General features: G+C 28.8%; 1 protein-coding gene across 1 annotated transcript in view; it reads left to right on the top strand.

Annotated features, from left to right (window-relative positions):
* The window catches only part of LOC142324457 (uncharacterized), a 948,409-nt gene that overhangs the window by 910,152 nt on the left and 21,616 nt on the right, over positions 1–16,641 (top strand). Inside the window, exon 8 of the mRNA XM_075365286.1 lies at positions 10,641–10,786. Coding sequence (XP_075221401.1) covers positions 10,641–10,760 — 120 coding nt within the window. The 3' untranslated portion in view covers positions 10,761–10,786. The remainder of the gene's footprint in view (positions 1–10,640; positions 10,787–16,641) is intronic.

Genomic DNA, 16,641 nt, shown 5'->3' with positions numbered 1-16,641 from the left:
AAAAACTAACAGTGCTCAACTGATATAACACTGCAATTCTATAGGGAATGTGTGTAGTCATCCCTTTCATATGATAAGCGATTAAAGTACTTATTTTGTGAACAAGTCTGTACTTTGATAGAGGTGATGTAACAATTTTGTTTTGTACATTACTGGTTTACGAATACAGAATTTCAATATTTTTATAACAAAACTAGTTATTGTATGAAATTACTGATCGTCATCGTTACAGTATGAAACTTACAGTACTTTAACAACATATAGATACTGTACTACAAAAATATTATTATTTAATAATATTTTATACATTTTCGAATTAGATACCTGTACCAATGTGAAAAATTCTGTACACTTTAGTTGCCGAAGCGCAGCTCAATCAATTAAATATATATTTATTTTACTACTTCAGTAATGTAGCTAGAATAGTTATATTAAAGGGGAAATTATAGTGATCTTGTCAAAAATGGAGTATCGGGTTTTTTGAAAATCTTTGCATTTTAGGATCAGCTAGTTCACCTAAACCAAAAAAACATATGTAAGTATGTGTATCGCACTACTCTTGGCCATATATTTCAGGATTGACGAAATCGATTTTCTTAAAATTTAACTAATATTTCTATTTATGGGACATTGATCATAGTGTTTATTTTTCAAAATTGGTGAAGGGGTGGAGAGATATCGCAAAAAAAGCCAATTTCGAATTTCTTCAGAGGTATTTTAGAAATAAACTTTATTATAACAAATAAAGTTATTATATAACAAATGAATATACAAATCAACCATTATTTTTTTTAAATCAACCCCAATTCATAAAATTTAATTATGTTTTTTCTTCTTTTGCTCATCTCCCTTGCTTAAATATTTTTAATTTTTTTTGAAACTTTAAACTTCATATATAGAGCTATCAAGAAATGTTCATAATTTTTTTTTAAATTATAGACTGCGGACCTAAAATGCATAAAAAGTTTTTGAAAAATTTATTTTTCTTACCTTAGTCTTTATTGAAGGGTGTGTTAGACTTAGAAAAACTTTACTTAAGAAAATCTGTTAGCTTATCCTATATATAAAAATTTTAAGAAAGACGTTTCTAAAAATTCCCCACCTCTAAATTTTTTTTGCTCAGTTCGATCTCGAAAGGGGGAAAAAAGTTAAAAAATGTTTTAACAATGATTTAGGAATCCGACAGTGTAAGGCGCAGCGGATTAACCAACACAGCCCCCTCCCACTGTTACTGTATTTGCGACGCGACTGGATTCACCTGCCTATGGTTACTTGACTAAAAAGCATTAAATAAAAAAAAATTCACCGCGACAGGAAACGCAAGTAACCATATAGTGCGGGTCAAGCCGCGAAGGGGATGCTAGTGCATATATATATGAACTAAAAGTTACAGAATACACACTAAAAATGGAGAATTAGGATTAGCCCATGAAATAATAGATTGTGACATTTTAATGTTGTAACATAAATTGAAGTTGTATTATTAGTTAAACAACTTAACATCGATATTTAGATATGCATTTTTCTAATAGAAGAACCGGTCTACCATCCCACAACCTTCGATGTAATGAGTTCAATAGAACTTCTGATGACAGAACCACTCTCTGGTGTACTAACAAGTAAATTAGGTATATCTAACACTAAGTATAAAATATACAGATTCGAATTATACGACTAATATAGAAAACAATTAAAAACTTACATACACATCATTTATATGTTTTAATTAAAATACAATTATTTTTATCTGTCTGTTAAACAAATGAAATATTTTTGAGTTTATAATAAATAACGTAAATTGTAATTAACAAAATTGTTTTCCACGAAATGAAAATTAAGTAATCAGTAATGAACATTGATGATTATGATGATAATGATGACTATGAATACAAGGGGTTAATAATTAAATGCAATTATACAGCAAATTAAACTGATCATCAACAGAGGATTCATATGAAGACCGATAGAAGGAAGAACGTTGAATCCACAATTTTAATCAATTAATTACAAGTGAAATAACTAAGATAATTCAGTTATATTCTGTTTGATAAAATTTAAACAAAACTAACTTTGTATATGTGTTTTCCAAACTGCATAACACTACATTGATCGAACTATATTTTACAATTATTATAATTTAAAATAATAGATTCGCAAAGATTTTCTAAATAAGTGAATCGCCTAACGATATTCTGTTACTATCCTAGGGTGCACAACTCTAAAATACAATAATCACTAGGACAACCCAAATTAATTTAGAGGGTGTTAAAAGGTCGTTATCAGCTGCATAAAGAAAATAAAGAAGATAACTGACAAAAAGAGTCAAGTTTTTGCAGAAACGTCTAGTTCCCAAAAACATATGTAGGAATTTTAAAACAAAATATAATTAAAACTCACAAAAATATATATGAAATAAAAATCTTTTAGAGCAAAATGAAGTAAAAAAAAAAAAAAAATCTGAATTGTAAAGACCTTTTTTAATCAATTTTGAATATATTCTTAACAAAAATATTGAAATTCCTACGTTATGAATTTAACGTTGTGTATTCATTTGAGACTAATATATACTGTGTACATTATTATGGTATTTGGAAAACTGAGAAGACATCATCTCAAACAGTTTATTAACAAAAATACTTTCTACTGGTCAGATGGAAGATTTCAATATCTTTAACCTTTCTCCAGACAACGCGGACCTTTTTGCAAAACCTCGCCCGTAAATCAGTCCAGTAGTTTTTTAGTCTACAGCGGACATACATACGAACATTGCGTTTTATATATATAGAAGAAGATATATATAATACACCTAGAAGCTATACACCTAGCGGGTATAGTTTTTGCAAAGGTTTTTCTTGTCACGTAACTAATATATATTCTGAATACGAGCCAAATCGGACCATAAATACAATTTTTCTAAATATCTTGACCCCCAGCGCCACCTAACGGGTCCAAAATAATTCAGAAACCTTCGTGGGCGTACACACAACTCACCAATGTTTCATCGCAATCGGACGAATGGCATACGAACGCATTCGGGACAAGCAAACAAACATTCATTTTTATATATATAAAATAAAAATTTAAATATTACGAATATATTTGATGCGACTATTAGCTTTGAATGTGCGGCTTTGAAAAGAAGCGGACTTCATATCTTTCTATCAGATTAAACGAGAAGGTTTAACAAACAAAGAAAAAAATTCTACAAGACGACCGAGTGGATAAATAATTTCTTTTCTAGCTTCGATATTAATTAATAAGAAACTTAATTAGAAAATAAAGAAAATCCAAAAATGTTTCTCCCTTTTAATTAAAATAATGTAGCTTAATAAGAGAAAAGAGTGCATAACTATACTTTATGCTATCTTTCCAAACTTTTTATTGATTAATATATGTAAAGCACTGAGCTACGTGATAAAAAAAAAACAAATCTCATAATCTAAAAGTATTTTTACTGTATACTAAGCCGATTAGTAAAAAATCAATACAGTAATTTTCATTTTGACCGATGAATTAATTCACAGAAGCTTACAAAAGCTTATACGTTGGAATATGCAGATGGAAATTTGTAGCGTATGAAAAATAGCATGCCTAAACGGGATTTAAACCCGGGACTTCCGCCACTGAAATTAGCGGAGTTATGCGAACTAATAATATTTTTAATTTTTTTACTATATTTTGTGTACGTCACCATATTTTTCTATCCAGGAAAACTAAAAAAATTAGCAGTTTAGAACTTTATAATGTTTATTTTTTATTAAAATACTATTAACTTGTTTTTTGTAAGTGAAAATTGTTTGTCGATGGAGAGAGGTTACGTAAACCATATTATCAATATTGACATAGCCAAGGGAAAAAGATCTTAGGGAAAAAGGGAAAAGATCTGCGAAAATTATAAAATTTATATGTTTGTGGATGTGGTAGGGAATCGATGTACAAATTACTTGTAGAAGACTAGAATAAATCAATCAAATGAAAATTATTTTTACTTCCATGTACGAAGTATTGTCATCGCGAAAAATTTCGGTTTTCAGATATCAACGGAAATATCAATTTTCACCATCACTGAATCCATTTTTACTAGTTTCAGCGTGTCGTCTGTACGTACATATATATCACGCATAACTCAAAAACGATTAGCGGTAGAATGTTGAAATTTTGTATTTAGGGCTGTTGCAACATCTAGTTGTGCACCACCCCTTTTGATTGCAATCGACTGAACCAAAAGTGTCAAAAAAAGCCCAAGATCCAAAAGATTTGGAGTTTGGAACCTTTATTAGTCTGTTTTTTTTTTTTTTGGTTTTTTTTTTAAGTACTACTTTATTCTCATTACTTTATAGAAGTATAGAATTTCAAGTCTTTTTATTTAAATTTTATTTTCACCTATCACAATTTAAAAATAAAAATTTGTTCTAGAATATCTGACGTAAATTCCCAAAATTTTACTTGTTTTTTTAGAACTATCTGAATTAACTGGAGTTTTCCCGTAACCGTTTTTATCATCCCGAAGTAATAAGAAACTGAAACCCCGAACTTAAGATTTTGAAAACCTATTTTACTGTTTGTATAGTAATGATACTGATTCTCCGTGAATATTCTCAGCGCATTAGTTTTAAATATATTCGCGCGCGCGCGTGTGTGTGTGTGTGTGTGTGTTTGTGTGTGTTAATTAACGAATTAAGTATTTTTATTACATTCTGATTTTTCTTTTTTGCCTAAGTTAAGCTGTTGCAAAAATCTTTTCTTCTCCAGAACAAATTTTATTATAATAAAATAATTAAGTTTAAAAACTGTGGAGATAGAAGTTTACTATTTTAGTAATTGAAATATATTAATTTTTCCACTGTTATTATAATCTACTGGTAGAAAATGAAATTATTATTTTTTTTAATTTTAAATATTGAATAATTTAAATCTATTATTTCCTTAACCCAGATTTCGGGTTCAAATTTTACTTGATCATTAATTTTATTTTCATTGCCATGTTATTTTAACGTATATTTTCGGGAATATGGTTTTTAAATTTGTCACAAACATTTCTAAAACTGTCATAATTTTTAGAGTAGAAAATATTTTATTTATTTTTTACTGACTTTTGGAAAAAAGTTCGGCATTCCTTTGAGTCGCATGGGGGAGGGGGTGAAAGTGGATTTTCATTACATTCTGAGATATGAGGAGTACGAAAATACCATTTACTTAAAATCGGGTTTCCCATATATATATATATATATATATAAAATCTTTCGCTCAAAAATCTCAAAAACTACTAGATTAATCTAATTTCAGGGAAATAATTATTATGATATGCTGTAGTAGCGTATCCAGAATAGTGCATGTGAAAATTTGATGAAGATTAGTTGAGCCGTTCTTGGGTTACGCTCAATTTAGTCGAAAAAAGTTAAAGTTATGTTGACTGAGTAGTGGTGAATTTTTCATACGCGCTAAATGCAGTGAGTCACAGTGGTGAGCGAGTTGAAACTTGTTTTTTTTTTTATTGCCGTGCGTTTTTGACGTTTAACAACTTTTATACATCAAATATTTTTTTAATAATATTTTAAATTATAATGTGTCGATACTTTGTCAAAAGGAAACAAAATAAAATAACAAAATGTCGGTCTTCTTACGCAAACATTTTTAAAGTTTTATAATATGTAATTTGATTAAATTATTTATTGATTTGCTGATGATATAGTAATTCTAGCTGAGTAAAAAAGATTTAGAAGAAATAATGATGGAATGGATGAAATCCTACGCAAGAACTACCACATGAAAATAAACAAGAACAAAACGAAGGTAATGAAATGTAGTCGAAATACCACGATGGAGCACTGAATATAAAACTAGAACGAGAAAAGACTGTGGAGGTAGAAGAATTTTATTATTTGGAAAGTAGCATTACTAAAGATGGACGACGCAGGAGCGATATAAAATGCCGTATAGCACAGGCAAAAGGAGCTTTCAGTCAGAAATAAAATTTCCTTCCATCAAAAATTAATTTAAACATCAGGAAAATATTTTTGAAAGTATATGTTTGAAGCGTAGCTTTATATGGAAACTTGAACGATCGGAGTACCTGAGAAGAAAAGATTAGAAGCTTTTGAGTGCTACAGGAAATTTTAAAAATCAGATGGATGGATAAAGTGGTAAATGAAGAAGTGATGCGGCAAATCGATGAAGAAAGAAGCATTTGAAAAAATATAGCTAAAAGAAGAGACAGGCTACATCTTAAGGCATCCCGAAGTAGTCGCTTTGATATTGGAGGGACAGGTAGATGGAAAAAAATTGTGCAGGCAGGCAACGTTTGGAATATGTAAAACTAATTATTATGGATGTAGGATTTAGAGAGTATACCGAAGAATGAAACGACTGTCACTAGATAGGGAACCTTGGAGAGCTGCATCAAACAAGCCAAACGAATGAAGACAAAAAAAAAATTGATTTGTTAATTGTTTTTTAATTCATTCAGAAGTACTTTGAAAATGAAGAAAGTATTTAATGAAGACTTTCAACGAAAGCATTAAATGATAAAAAATTTTAATTTATTTTAATAAATTAATATATTCGGTTGAAGTCGTGAAATTTATTAGTTATATCACTACAGTTTCATTCTCTAATATCATATTATGAATACAGAATAATAAGTCATATACTCAATATATTATTATATACAAAAAATTGTGATTATACAGAATAGTGTCATATTATACAGAGTACAGGCATAGGTAAAATATTCATTACTTTATCATTTTGCACAAAAATAACGAAATTTAATAAAATAATCAGCTTAAGTAGTCTTAAGCTGTCTAATTTACATAATCCATTCGTTTACTATTATTATTTAACATTTCCTTTTAATACTATAAAAACATCTGGTATTTAATTAGAAATCCAGTTTAATTCAATTTTGATTTACGTTTTCTCACATTTTTTTTTTTAATAAAAAATAAAGAGAATTTTTAATTAATACTTCACTACAATTTTAAATTAACTAGAAATTTGAGTAAAATTATAATTTTACGTGCGAAATAATAAACTTATAAATTAGGTGGGTAAAAAATTGTCCAAATGAAACCTTTTAAAAAAAAACATATTTTTGCTCTAGTCAAAGTAAATTTTCACAATAGAGATACATTATTCAGCTGACTCGACAAAGTTCTGACAACGTCGCAATCTGATATTGGTGAAACCATTACCGCTCACAGATATTGTAAATACAACGTAGGTGTGAATATACTCGTGCAAAATATGCATACTAACGTCTACAAATATGCAAGTTCAGCGGACAAAAACAGTTTATAAAACTTTTAAACAAATAAAACCCTTTTATATATTTTTTTACTACATTGAACTTACGGTTCAATAAATTGTAGTAGTAATGTTTATAAAATAATATAATTAATATCTAATAATATTTAATAAAATATATAATTTTTGTATTATTATTTTAAAAAATAGTATTGTATTATGTTTTTTAAATAATTTACTACAATTAGCTGTAACCTTTACAATTTTGTTTTCATTTTTTTAGTAAAAAATAAATAAACACATAAAAGAGATTTAACTTATTTTCAAGATACCTCTTACTTGCACAAAATACTTTGACTTTCCGTATACAAAAATAACACAGGTCAACAAAATAATAATAATTTGGAACTGAGATAAAAGTAGGCGAATTATATGTATTTTTTATGCTGAATCTTAAAATGAAATCAGTTTTTCTTCATAATACCCTCAGATTATTAATTATGACTCTAAAATATTGAGAAACTTCTTAAATAATAGAATGAACAAATAATAATAACAATAAAAATTCCTACCTTTATTTTGCAGACATTTACTTTAATTTCTTTTTTCTTATTCTCCTTTTGTGTTCAGTGAAGTCTTCCCTTTTTATCATCCAGCAGTAGTCATCATAGATTCTCCCCATCTGCCTCGATAACGTTGTTCCATCTGTAATATATCTTGATGGAGCCTTTCTCCTTATTCGTCGCTGATGTCACCAAGTAAAAGTCCACATGAGAAAGTAAGAAATGAATTTTCAGTGACATTCTGCAGCCTAAATTTTTGTAGTTCACTAAGAGTTTATTTATAAGCTGATCATGGTTTTCGCTATTTTGTTTCCAAGAAAACCAGTAACGATATCAGTGAACGATTTCCATGCTGCTAGTTCCTTAGGATTCAGTTTTCTGTCAAATATATTTTCACGAATTAATTTTCTTATTTGTGGCCCGATAAATATTCCCTCTTTTAATTTGGCTTCACTTAACTGTGAAAAAACTTCAGTTAAATATTTAAAGCCGTCACCATCTTTATCAAATGATTTTAAAAAATTCTTCATCAAGCCTAGTTTTATGTGTAGAAGTAGTAAAATAATACGATCTGTTTCGACAAGGGAAATATTAACAGCATTTTTCCTTTGCTGGGGGTAAACTGATTTCTTTTTGGCCAGTCTTTAACTGCGTAATGTTTACCTATAGCCCGACTCTCCCACAAACACAAGAAACACATATATTTTTTAAAGCCACTTCGAAGAACGAGAAGAAGAACTACCGCTTTCAGATCAGCAATGAGTCGCCATGACTGTTCATCATACTTAATAGTTTTTATAATTTTTGTTTCTTTCATTCCTACAGCATGTACTACCGAAAACTTATTATAGAAGAAAACAATTCGATTTACGCAACAACACTGCCTTTAAGCTTCTTTTTCGTGAGTCTCTGAATAAACTCTGATCATGAATAACATAGTCAACGTCCATTTCAGACATTAGCCCCTAACATCATGGCAGAACAAATTAAAGAATTTCAGTAAACTTTCGTTTCAATTTCTATATACTGAAATTTTAGAATCCTCGTTTAATAAATTCCATTCTTTAAGAAGTGAACCTAGAAGATCTGCATGTAGTTTCGACAAACACAAGTCACGAATTAGGTCGATCAGTTCTGCTTGTGTGATGAGGTGAGGCTCAGTATTTGATTCTTCTGGAATGTAACTAATTTATTAAAGTTGAGAATTCATCGGTTGAGCCTTCTGAGGAATCAGAATTTTCTTTCCAAGAAATTGGAGCAATCGGAATCGGTAAAACAACTCCATGAAATACTGATCTCAAAGCTGAACGAACATTTGGATATACAATACTACTTTTATTGTTTGAATTGAAATCAGTAACATTTGTTAAGCGAAAATAGCAGTCATCATAATGGTTAGTAGGCTCTCACCAAATCAAAGGTACGCCAAAAGGTAAATGCTCTTTTTTCCTTTTAACCACCGGGTTAGTTTAACGTACCACTTGAAGAATGCTACATGCGGAGCCCAGGGTTTATCTTGGTCTCCCAAGGGACAGTCAACATAATATTTGTAAGCAGTTTTCAGCATATTCGATACTGGTTTTCGTTGACTTTTCGTGGTGAATTCTCCGCAAACGTAACAAAATATATTTGGAGAATTTTTACAGGCCCGATTTTTATTCATTGTAAAATTCAAAATGTTTAATGAATGAAAGTAAATTGAAATATTACAGAAATATCTAATTACAAAAATAATTAAGTTTTATTTTATAAATACTTAATTATTTAAAATGTTTCATAAACTTATTTTAACATGCAGTGCAATAAAACACAGCGCGAAACACACACACACAACTTAACAAATCTTAATGTTCAATTAAAATAATACCAGAAGTTGTTCTGTCAAAAAATTACTAAATTTACGGCATCACTTACGAAACAGTTTTTATATGTGTATGATAAAACTACTACCACAACTAAAGAACACAGCAAGTCAAACCAAGAGTTGAACTAATTCTGAAGAAAATTTTATCACGTTGAATTACTCATTACTTGACTCATTGCCATGTCTATACATGCCTGGCTTGACATGAAATGACATCATTCGACTGTTATATATCAAACGTAGGTCTACAGCATGAAAGACAATATAAATCAGACGTGAATAAGCAAACTTATTTATATTGTGAAACTAATAACTTATTTGTATTGTTTGTTACACGAATGATGGAACAAATAAATTTAAGTGGTTTTAAGAATGTAACGTTAAGGGTTGTTTCGAAATACATATACAGATTCAGTATATAATATACTGCATACACATGTACTCCCTTTCTTTCAGTTCCAAATTTTATGTCGACTAGTGTAATTAATAGGCCTTCATTTTATAGTATATATTGATTTAAAATTTAAAAAGAAAAATGAAAAATACATTGAAATATTTGAAAATTTGTTTAGTAGTAAAATGGAAAAAATAAAATAGATGAACAACATGAGGAATGAGATTGTGTTGAGAGAATGGGGAAAACTGGGGAAACTTTATTAAAAAAAAAGGAAAACAAAGTAAAACACGTTATTTGAATAACATTAGAACTATTTATAGCGTATGATCATGCAATGAAAAGAAACAAAGAATATGATTGAGAAGCTAACAATTTAAGAAAACAATACCAGGAAATAAAAGATGTGATAATAGGAAATGTCCGATTGACGCTAGTCATAGAAATTATTACCGATGCAGAAAATATTGTAACATCTAAGAAATACTGTGATGAGTATAAGTTGTAATTAACTACACTAATAAGAAAATAATCTAACAAAAAATATTTCATAATTTTATTTTATTTGTTTTAGGAACAATTGAAATCGCTTTCGGCGGCAAAAGCAAGACTTCGACACCATTGGTTTGAAAAAGAAAGATTGCATCAATCGTTACTAGAAGCAGAAAAACAGAATGAAACTGAACAGTCGTAGATAAGGGAGATAATTAAAGTGAAAAGGTAAAATAATTAATTAATTGTAGTAATTTTAATGTATTATATCTAATAATTATTTTTTTTGTGGATAAATCCAATTAATTCTGTCTTCGAAAGTTATGATGTTACTTTATGATAGATTTTTTTTTTATAATCTATCTCTTTTTAAACGAAGTTAAAGTTAAATTTATATGACGATCGAATAATGTACCTTTAGTTTAACAACCTAAAAAACATGCTCACCAAAAAAAACGCTGGCTACTTTTTCACTTCCAATAAGAAGGTAAAATTGAATTTTGTCAATTTTCGGTTTCCCTACAATCAAACACCTGTCCGCATGTCAAATTTTCAAGCTATTTCCTTTTTACCCACAGATAAAAACTTTTATCAGCTTGAATTTAGTATTAGGAAATAACCGTACTTAAAGTGTTCCTAAACATTTCAAGCATAATCGTAAAGAGAACTCTGAATTAAAAATATTGATCCTCATCGACATATTTTTGTACAGATTCTAATACGTAATACAACCTCTTGTACATTTTCAGAGGTTTATCCATTTTTCCTATCATGAAATCAATGAAATTTAAGAAAGGTTTTGCAAAGAATGTTTTTGCATTCTCCTATTTGTTTAAAAATGAAAATAAATAAAACTATTAAATACGTACAAAAACGGTATTCTTTATATAAAACATTATTTATATGCAGTTTTGTGGTCCAATTTTTTCGATTAAGTATATTTTTTTTACCGTTAAAAGAATCTGGCAAAGTATTGCATGACTTTCCCGGCTACACCGGTTAAAAAGTACAATTTTAAAATCGTAGAAAAAAAAATAGTAAAATAAAAAAGTAAAGCAAAGTTTTATTTTACTATTTTTTTTCTACGATTTTAAAATCGTAAAAAGTTTACAAAATTGTAAAGTAAAATAATCTTAAAAAGTCATTCTAATATGTTCTTGTACAGTTTTTCTGAATTAAAAAGACTTTTAATAACGCCTACATTTTTAAAATTAGTTTTATAAATTTTTATATCGAAAAACTAAAAAAACTTTCCAAATTTTGTTTATTAATTATTACCAAAATAAAATTTAAACACCAAAATTTCCAAATTTCGATTTTTTGGACTTCCTTATTGTGTGAGAGGAAATTTTGGAAAAGTTATTTATAAAGAAGTGATTCCTAACAAAAAAATTAATTTAAAAGAGAATTGTTTTAAAATATTGAAAAAATAAAGTATAACGTTTATGAAAGAAATGAATAAAAAAAAACTGCTTCTCATTTTATGTCCGAAATATAAAATATAGGTGCCAAAGCTACTTTAATTTTAATATATCTTTAAATAATAAAGAAAAATACAAAAAAATAAATAAAAAAAAGACCTAGAGCCAAAAAACCAAACAAAAAACAGAACATACATTTTTTAGGGGTAGAAAATAAACTTTTCTTAAATAAAGTTTTCTCTAAATCTAACACAACCTTCAATAAAAGTTAAAATAATAAAAAATTTTTTTCAAAAAACATTTCTGCATTTTAGGTCCACGTTTATATTTTTTTTCGTACAAGGAAGTATTGTGATCGCGAAAAATTTCGGTTTTCAGATTTCAACAGAAATATCAATTTTGACGATCCCTGAATCAATTTTGACTAGTTTCGGCGTGACGTTTGTACGTACGTATGTATCTCGCATAATTCAAAAACCATTAGCCGTAGGATGTTGAAATTTTGGTTTTATCTAGTTGTGCACTACCTTCCCTTTTGACTGCAATCGACTGGACCAAAAGTGTCCAAAAAAGCCCAAAATCCAAAACATTTGGATTTTCGAATTTTTTTAACTGCAGTAATAAGCCCGCATTGCGAGCTTTTCAACGAGTATTATAAGTGGTACTTATTTTCATTGGTTCCGGAGTTATAGCCAAATAAAATTTTAATTAATGAAATATTTAGATCTTACAAAGGGAAGGAAGAAGGCACATCGGTTCAAATCCGACTTCATCTGTTTTTTTAACTTTTTTTTTTAATTTAAATACACTGATTTATTAATCAACCTGTGATATGTAATATCAACCTGTGATTGTAAAAACATTTTTACAATAAATAATAATTTAATAATAACAATAAAAAAAATATATGAAAAAAATCAGAAGTTATTAGTGAAGTAAAATTTTATGTACTTTTAAAAACATGTATATATGTAATTTAGTAGGCGTACAAGGAAGTCATGTAATGTCCACATCAGGTGTTTTTAAATTCAAAGTCATTTTTTGATAGTTCTATATATGAAGCATAAAGTTTCAAAAAAGTTCTGAAAAATATTTGACCGAAGGGAGATAGAGCAAAAGGATAAAACACATAAATTTCAATTTTAGGAGGTGAGAGTTGGCTATATAGTTTTTTTTATTATTTATATATGCTTTGTAGGTAAAAAATTTACTTTCATAAGTTTTCTCTATAATGCCTCTGAATATATCAAAATTAGTTTTTTCGTGATATACTCCACCCCTTTAACGAATTTTGAAAAAATTAATATGATCAATATCCAATATATAGAAATAATTGAGCTAAAGTTGAAGAAAATCGGTTCAGTCAATCCTGTAATATAAGGCCAAAAACAGTGCGACACACACGTACGTACTTACATCTTTTTTTCTGATCTAATGAACTAGATTAACTCTAAAACGTAAAGATTTTCAAAAAACTGATTTCCCCATTTTGGATATGATCACTATACTTTCCCCTTAAATGTAGCGCTATTCTAGCTACGTTCACCGGGAAAATAAAAGATAGATGCCTATTAATGGTAATAGAACTCGAACTTCCTAGAACACAGAAATACATTGACTAAAAACAGTTTAGAATTTTCTACAATTTTCATTTTTATTTATTGTATTTTTATCTTTACACAACAATAATTTTTGTATCATTGCACTTTGTAAGAACGTAAACCTGCTTTGTACGTGTTTCGTTTTCAGACGGTGAGTGTTAATGAAATAAAACAAGTTTCTTGTATTTGTTTTTATTTGGCTGTTTTACGTTGATTTTCTCAGAATTAAATTCTTTACAAGTTTTGATAATAAATTTTACGCATTTATTAGTTATTTAACAAAGTTTTATATTACAGTAGTAAAATATGATTTTAGACAAAACGTTTTCTGTTTTATGTGTAATATTATGAAAATTGCTGGAGATGTGATTCTGCAACCTATTTTATTCAATTTTTCAGATTAGAAACCATAAAAAAGCATAAAGTTTGCCCCTTAATTTGGATTTCTAGAATTTCAATATGGTTTTATTTCACCCTTTGGCTAGGAATCATGTTATATATGAACGTTTTTCATTATTTTCACTAGTAGAACCAGCTCAGAAAACGCCGGTAACATTACGTAAATCACCTTGTATAAACTAAGATAATAATTTTTATAAATAAATTTAGCATAAAAATGTAATACAGTTCAAATGAATTTTGTCCTTGAACGAACTAAATCGTTGCAGCTTACATAAAAGCGGTATTATTTTTACCAAACGAATTGACTGGGAATTCTTCTTTTTTGTGATGTTACTTATCGTTTATTCATTATTAGATAAAAAAACAATATAATTCAGCTGTATTATTTGAAAAAATGGATTAAGAACTTATTGGAAAATTATTAATAATAAGCAGTTATAATTATTTTCTTTATTTATCTTTTTATTAAAATTTACGTTTGGAATTCATATTAACGCAAGATATAAATAATAACTGTTTAAATATTTCAGTTATTAAATACCATTATATTTTATTAAAGTTTTCTAAAAAATCAATATAATTTATAGTCGTAATATTCATTTATACAGCATTATTCAATAAAAAACATAATAATAATAATTAAATAAAAAAACAAATGATTGAAAATGGGAAAGTTTTTTCACAAGCTTTTCAATTTTATTTCAATCAATCTCTGGTAATCCTCCAGGCTTATGATTTCTCTCAATATAAAAAGTAATTACTCTGACATCCAATTAAATTAAAGAGAAAAAATAAACCTTTTCAATTATCTCACCAAATTTTAATTTTTAATTTCAAATTCAATTGAAAGTAAAATAAAATAAAACGATTTGAATTACTTTTTTCTCTCAATTTAAGTTACTTAAAAAAATGCTGCTATTGAAGTAATTTTTTTTTTTTCAACAAATTGTACTGACCGCCAACGAACGACCTGTGAGCCCTATTAGAGTTAGTTGGTTTTACCGGATCCCAAGCTCGTGATCAATTCCATTAGTTGATTCTCATTTATCTACAAGTGAACTATACCGATAAAATCGGAAATCAGATTCAAATGCATCCAACAATAGCTTTAATCTTATATCATTAATACCACAAAACTATACACCAATTACATAACGTTTAAATTTAATCAAAAGTAACTATTCCTTGTAATTATTGAAAGTAAATTTTATTTTCCAGAATAACTATTCTGCGAATAAAACAATTCTTACCCACAGATTTATAAAAAAAAATCCTTTAAAAAATCATTTGTACCTACAATAAGATCTCATTAACATTTTACCATCTCTTTTTCATTGATATTTCATTTTTGTAACCGAGTTAAAAGAAAAATTGAAACGATGTTGTTGAAATTTCCCAGTATTTATGAAGAAATTCGAATTTAGACCTCACCAACTGATAAAAGTGATACACTTTATTCGCATAATGTAGCTTTCTTTTTTATTGCTTTCCTGGCGAATATACAGAGTGTCCCATATAAAACGCAACACAACCTTATATTGGTAAATATTGAAATAATAAAAAGGCATGTGTAAATGTAAATGTAATTTTTATTATTACCATCCATTACCTTACATTCAGATTAAATGTTGGAAGTGGCCGCCATTTTCTTGAATACAAGCTTCAATTCTTTTTACAGCGTTTCTTGCAACTTTTTTCAAAGTTTGTGGCTGGATGGATATTTAATACAGCTTGTTCAATATTGACTTTCAATCGTTCAAGTGTTCGTGGTTTGTTGCTGTAGGCTTTTTCTTTGAGATAACCCCATAGAAAAAAATCCGCCGCAATCAAATCTGGAGATCTTGGTGGCCACAAGCCTCGACCGATAACACGATTACCAAATAATTCCTCAACGAAATCAGAAGTTGAACCTGCGTAGTGCAATGTCGCACCTTCATGTTGTAGCCGGCAGTGTCTGTCTTCCCCTTCCAAGAGTGCGATGAACTGAAATAAAATATCCTGATATCGTTCTGCATTAATGGTGTACTCGAAAAAAATAGGACCGATTATTTTCTTCCGCGATATCGCGCACCACACGCCCAACTTCTGCGGGTGTAATTGTTTTTCGTGATAAACGTGGGGATTTTCAGCACTCCAAATTCTACTGTTTTGGCTGTTTACGTAGCCATCCAAATGAAACCGTGCTTCATCTGTGGAAAATAACGAATCCATAACATTAATTCCCTCACGCAGAAATCGACGGAACCGTTGACAATATTGTAGCCCTTTTTCTTTGTCGGGCTCAAGAAATCGATGAACCGTTTGAATCCGATAAGGTCGTAATTGTAATTGTTTGGTCGCCCGATAAACAGTCGATTTAGATAAATTAATTTCAGCAGATAAACGTCTGATCGATTTATTTGGCGAGGCGAGTAATCGGTCTTTGATTTCAGTGACTGTATCTGTATTCAACACTGACGCAGATCTTTTGCGTTCCTTGTTATTAACAGAACCGGTCTCTTTAAATTTTACAACTAACCTTAATACTGATGTTTTGTTAGGAGCTGGTTTATTTGGGTACTTATGGCGAATAAAAAAAATTTTGCACTGCAAACACTGATTTCGTTCTGAAGTACGACTCAACAATGAAAACACGTTCATCTAGTGAAAACACCATCTT

This window comes from Lycorma delicatula, chromosome 5 (genome assembly GCF_047948215.1).
Source record: "Lycorma delicatula isolate Av1 chromosome 5, ASM4794821v1, whole genome shotgun sequence".
NCBI lineage: Eukaryota > Metazoa > Arthropoda > Insecta > Hemiptera > Fulgoridae > Lycorma > Lycorma delicatula.
The sequence above is the reverse complement of the archived record's forward strand: the minus strand, read 5'-3'. Positions and strand labels throughout refer to the sequence as shown.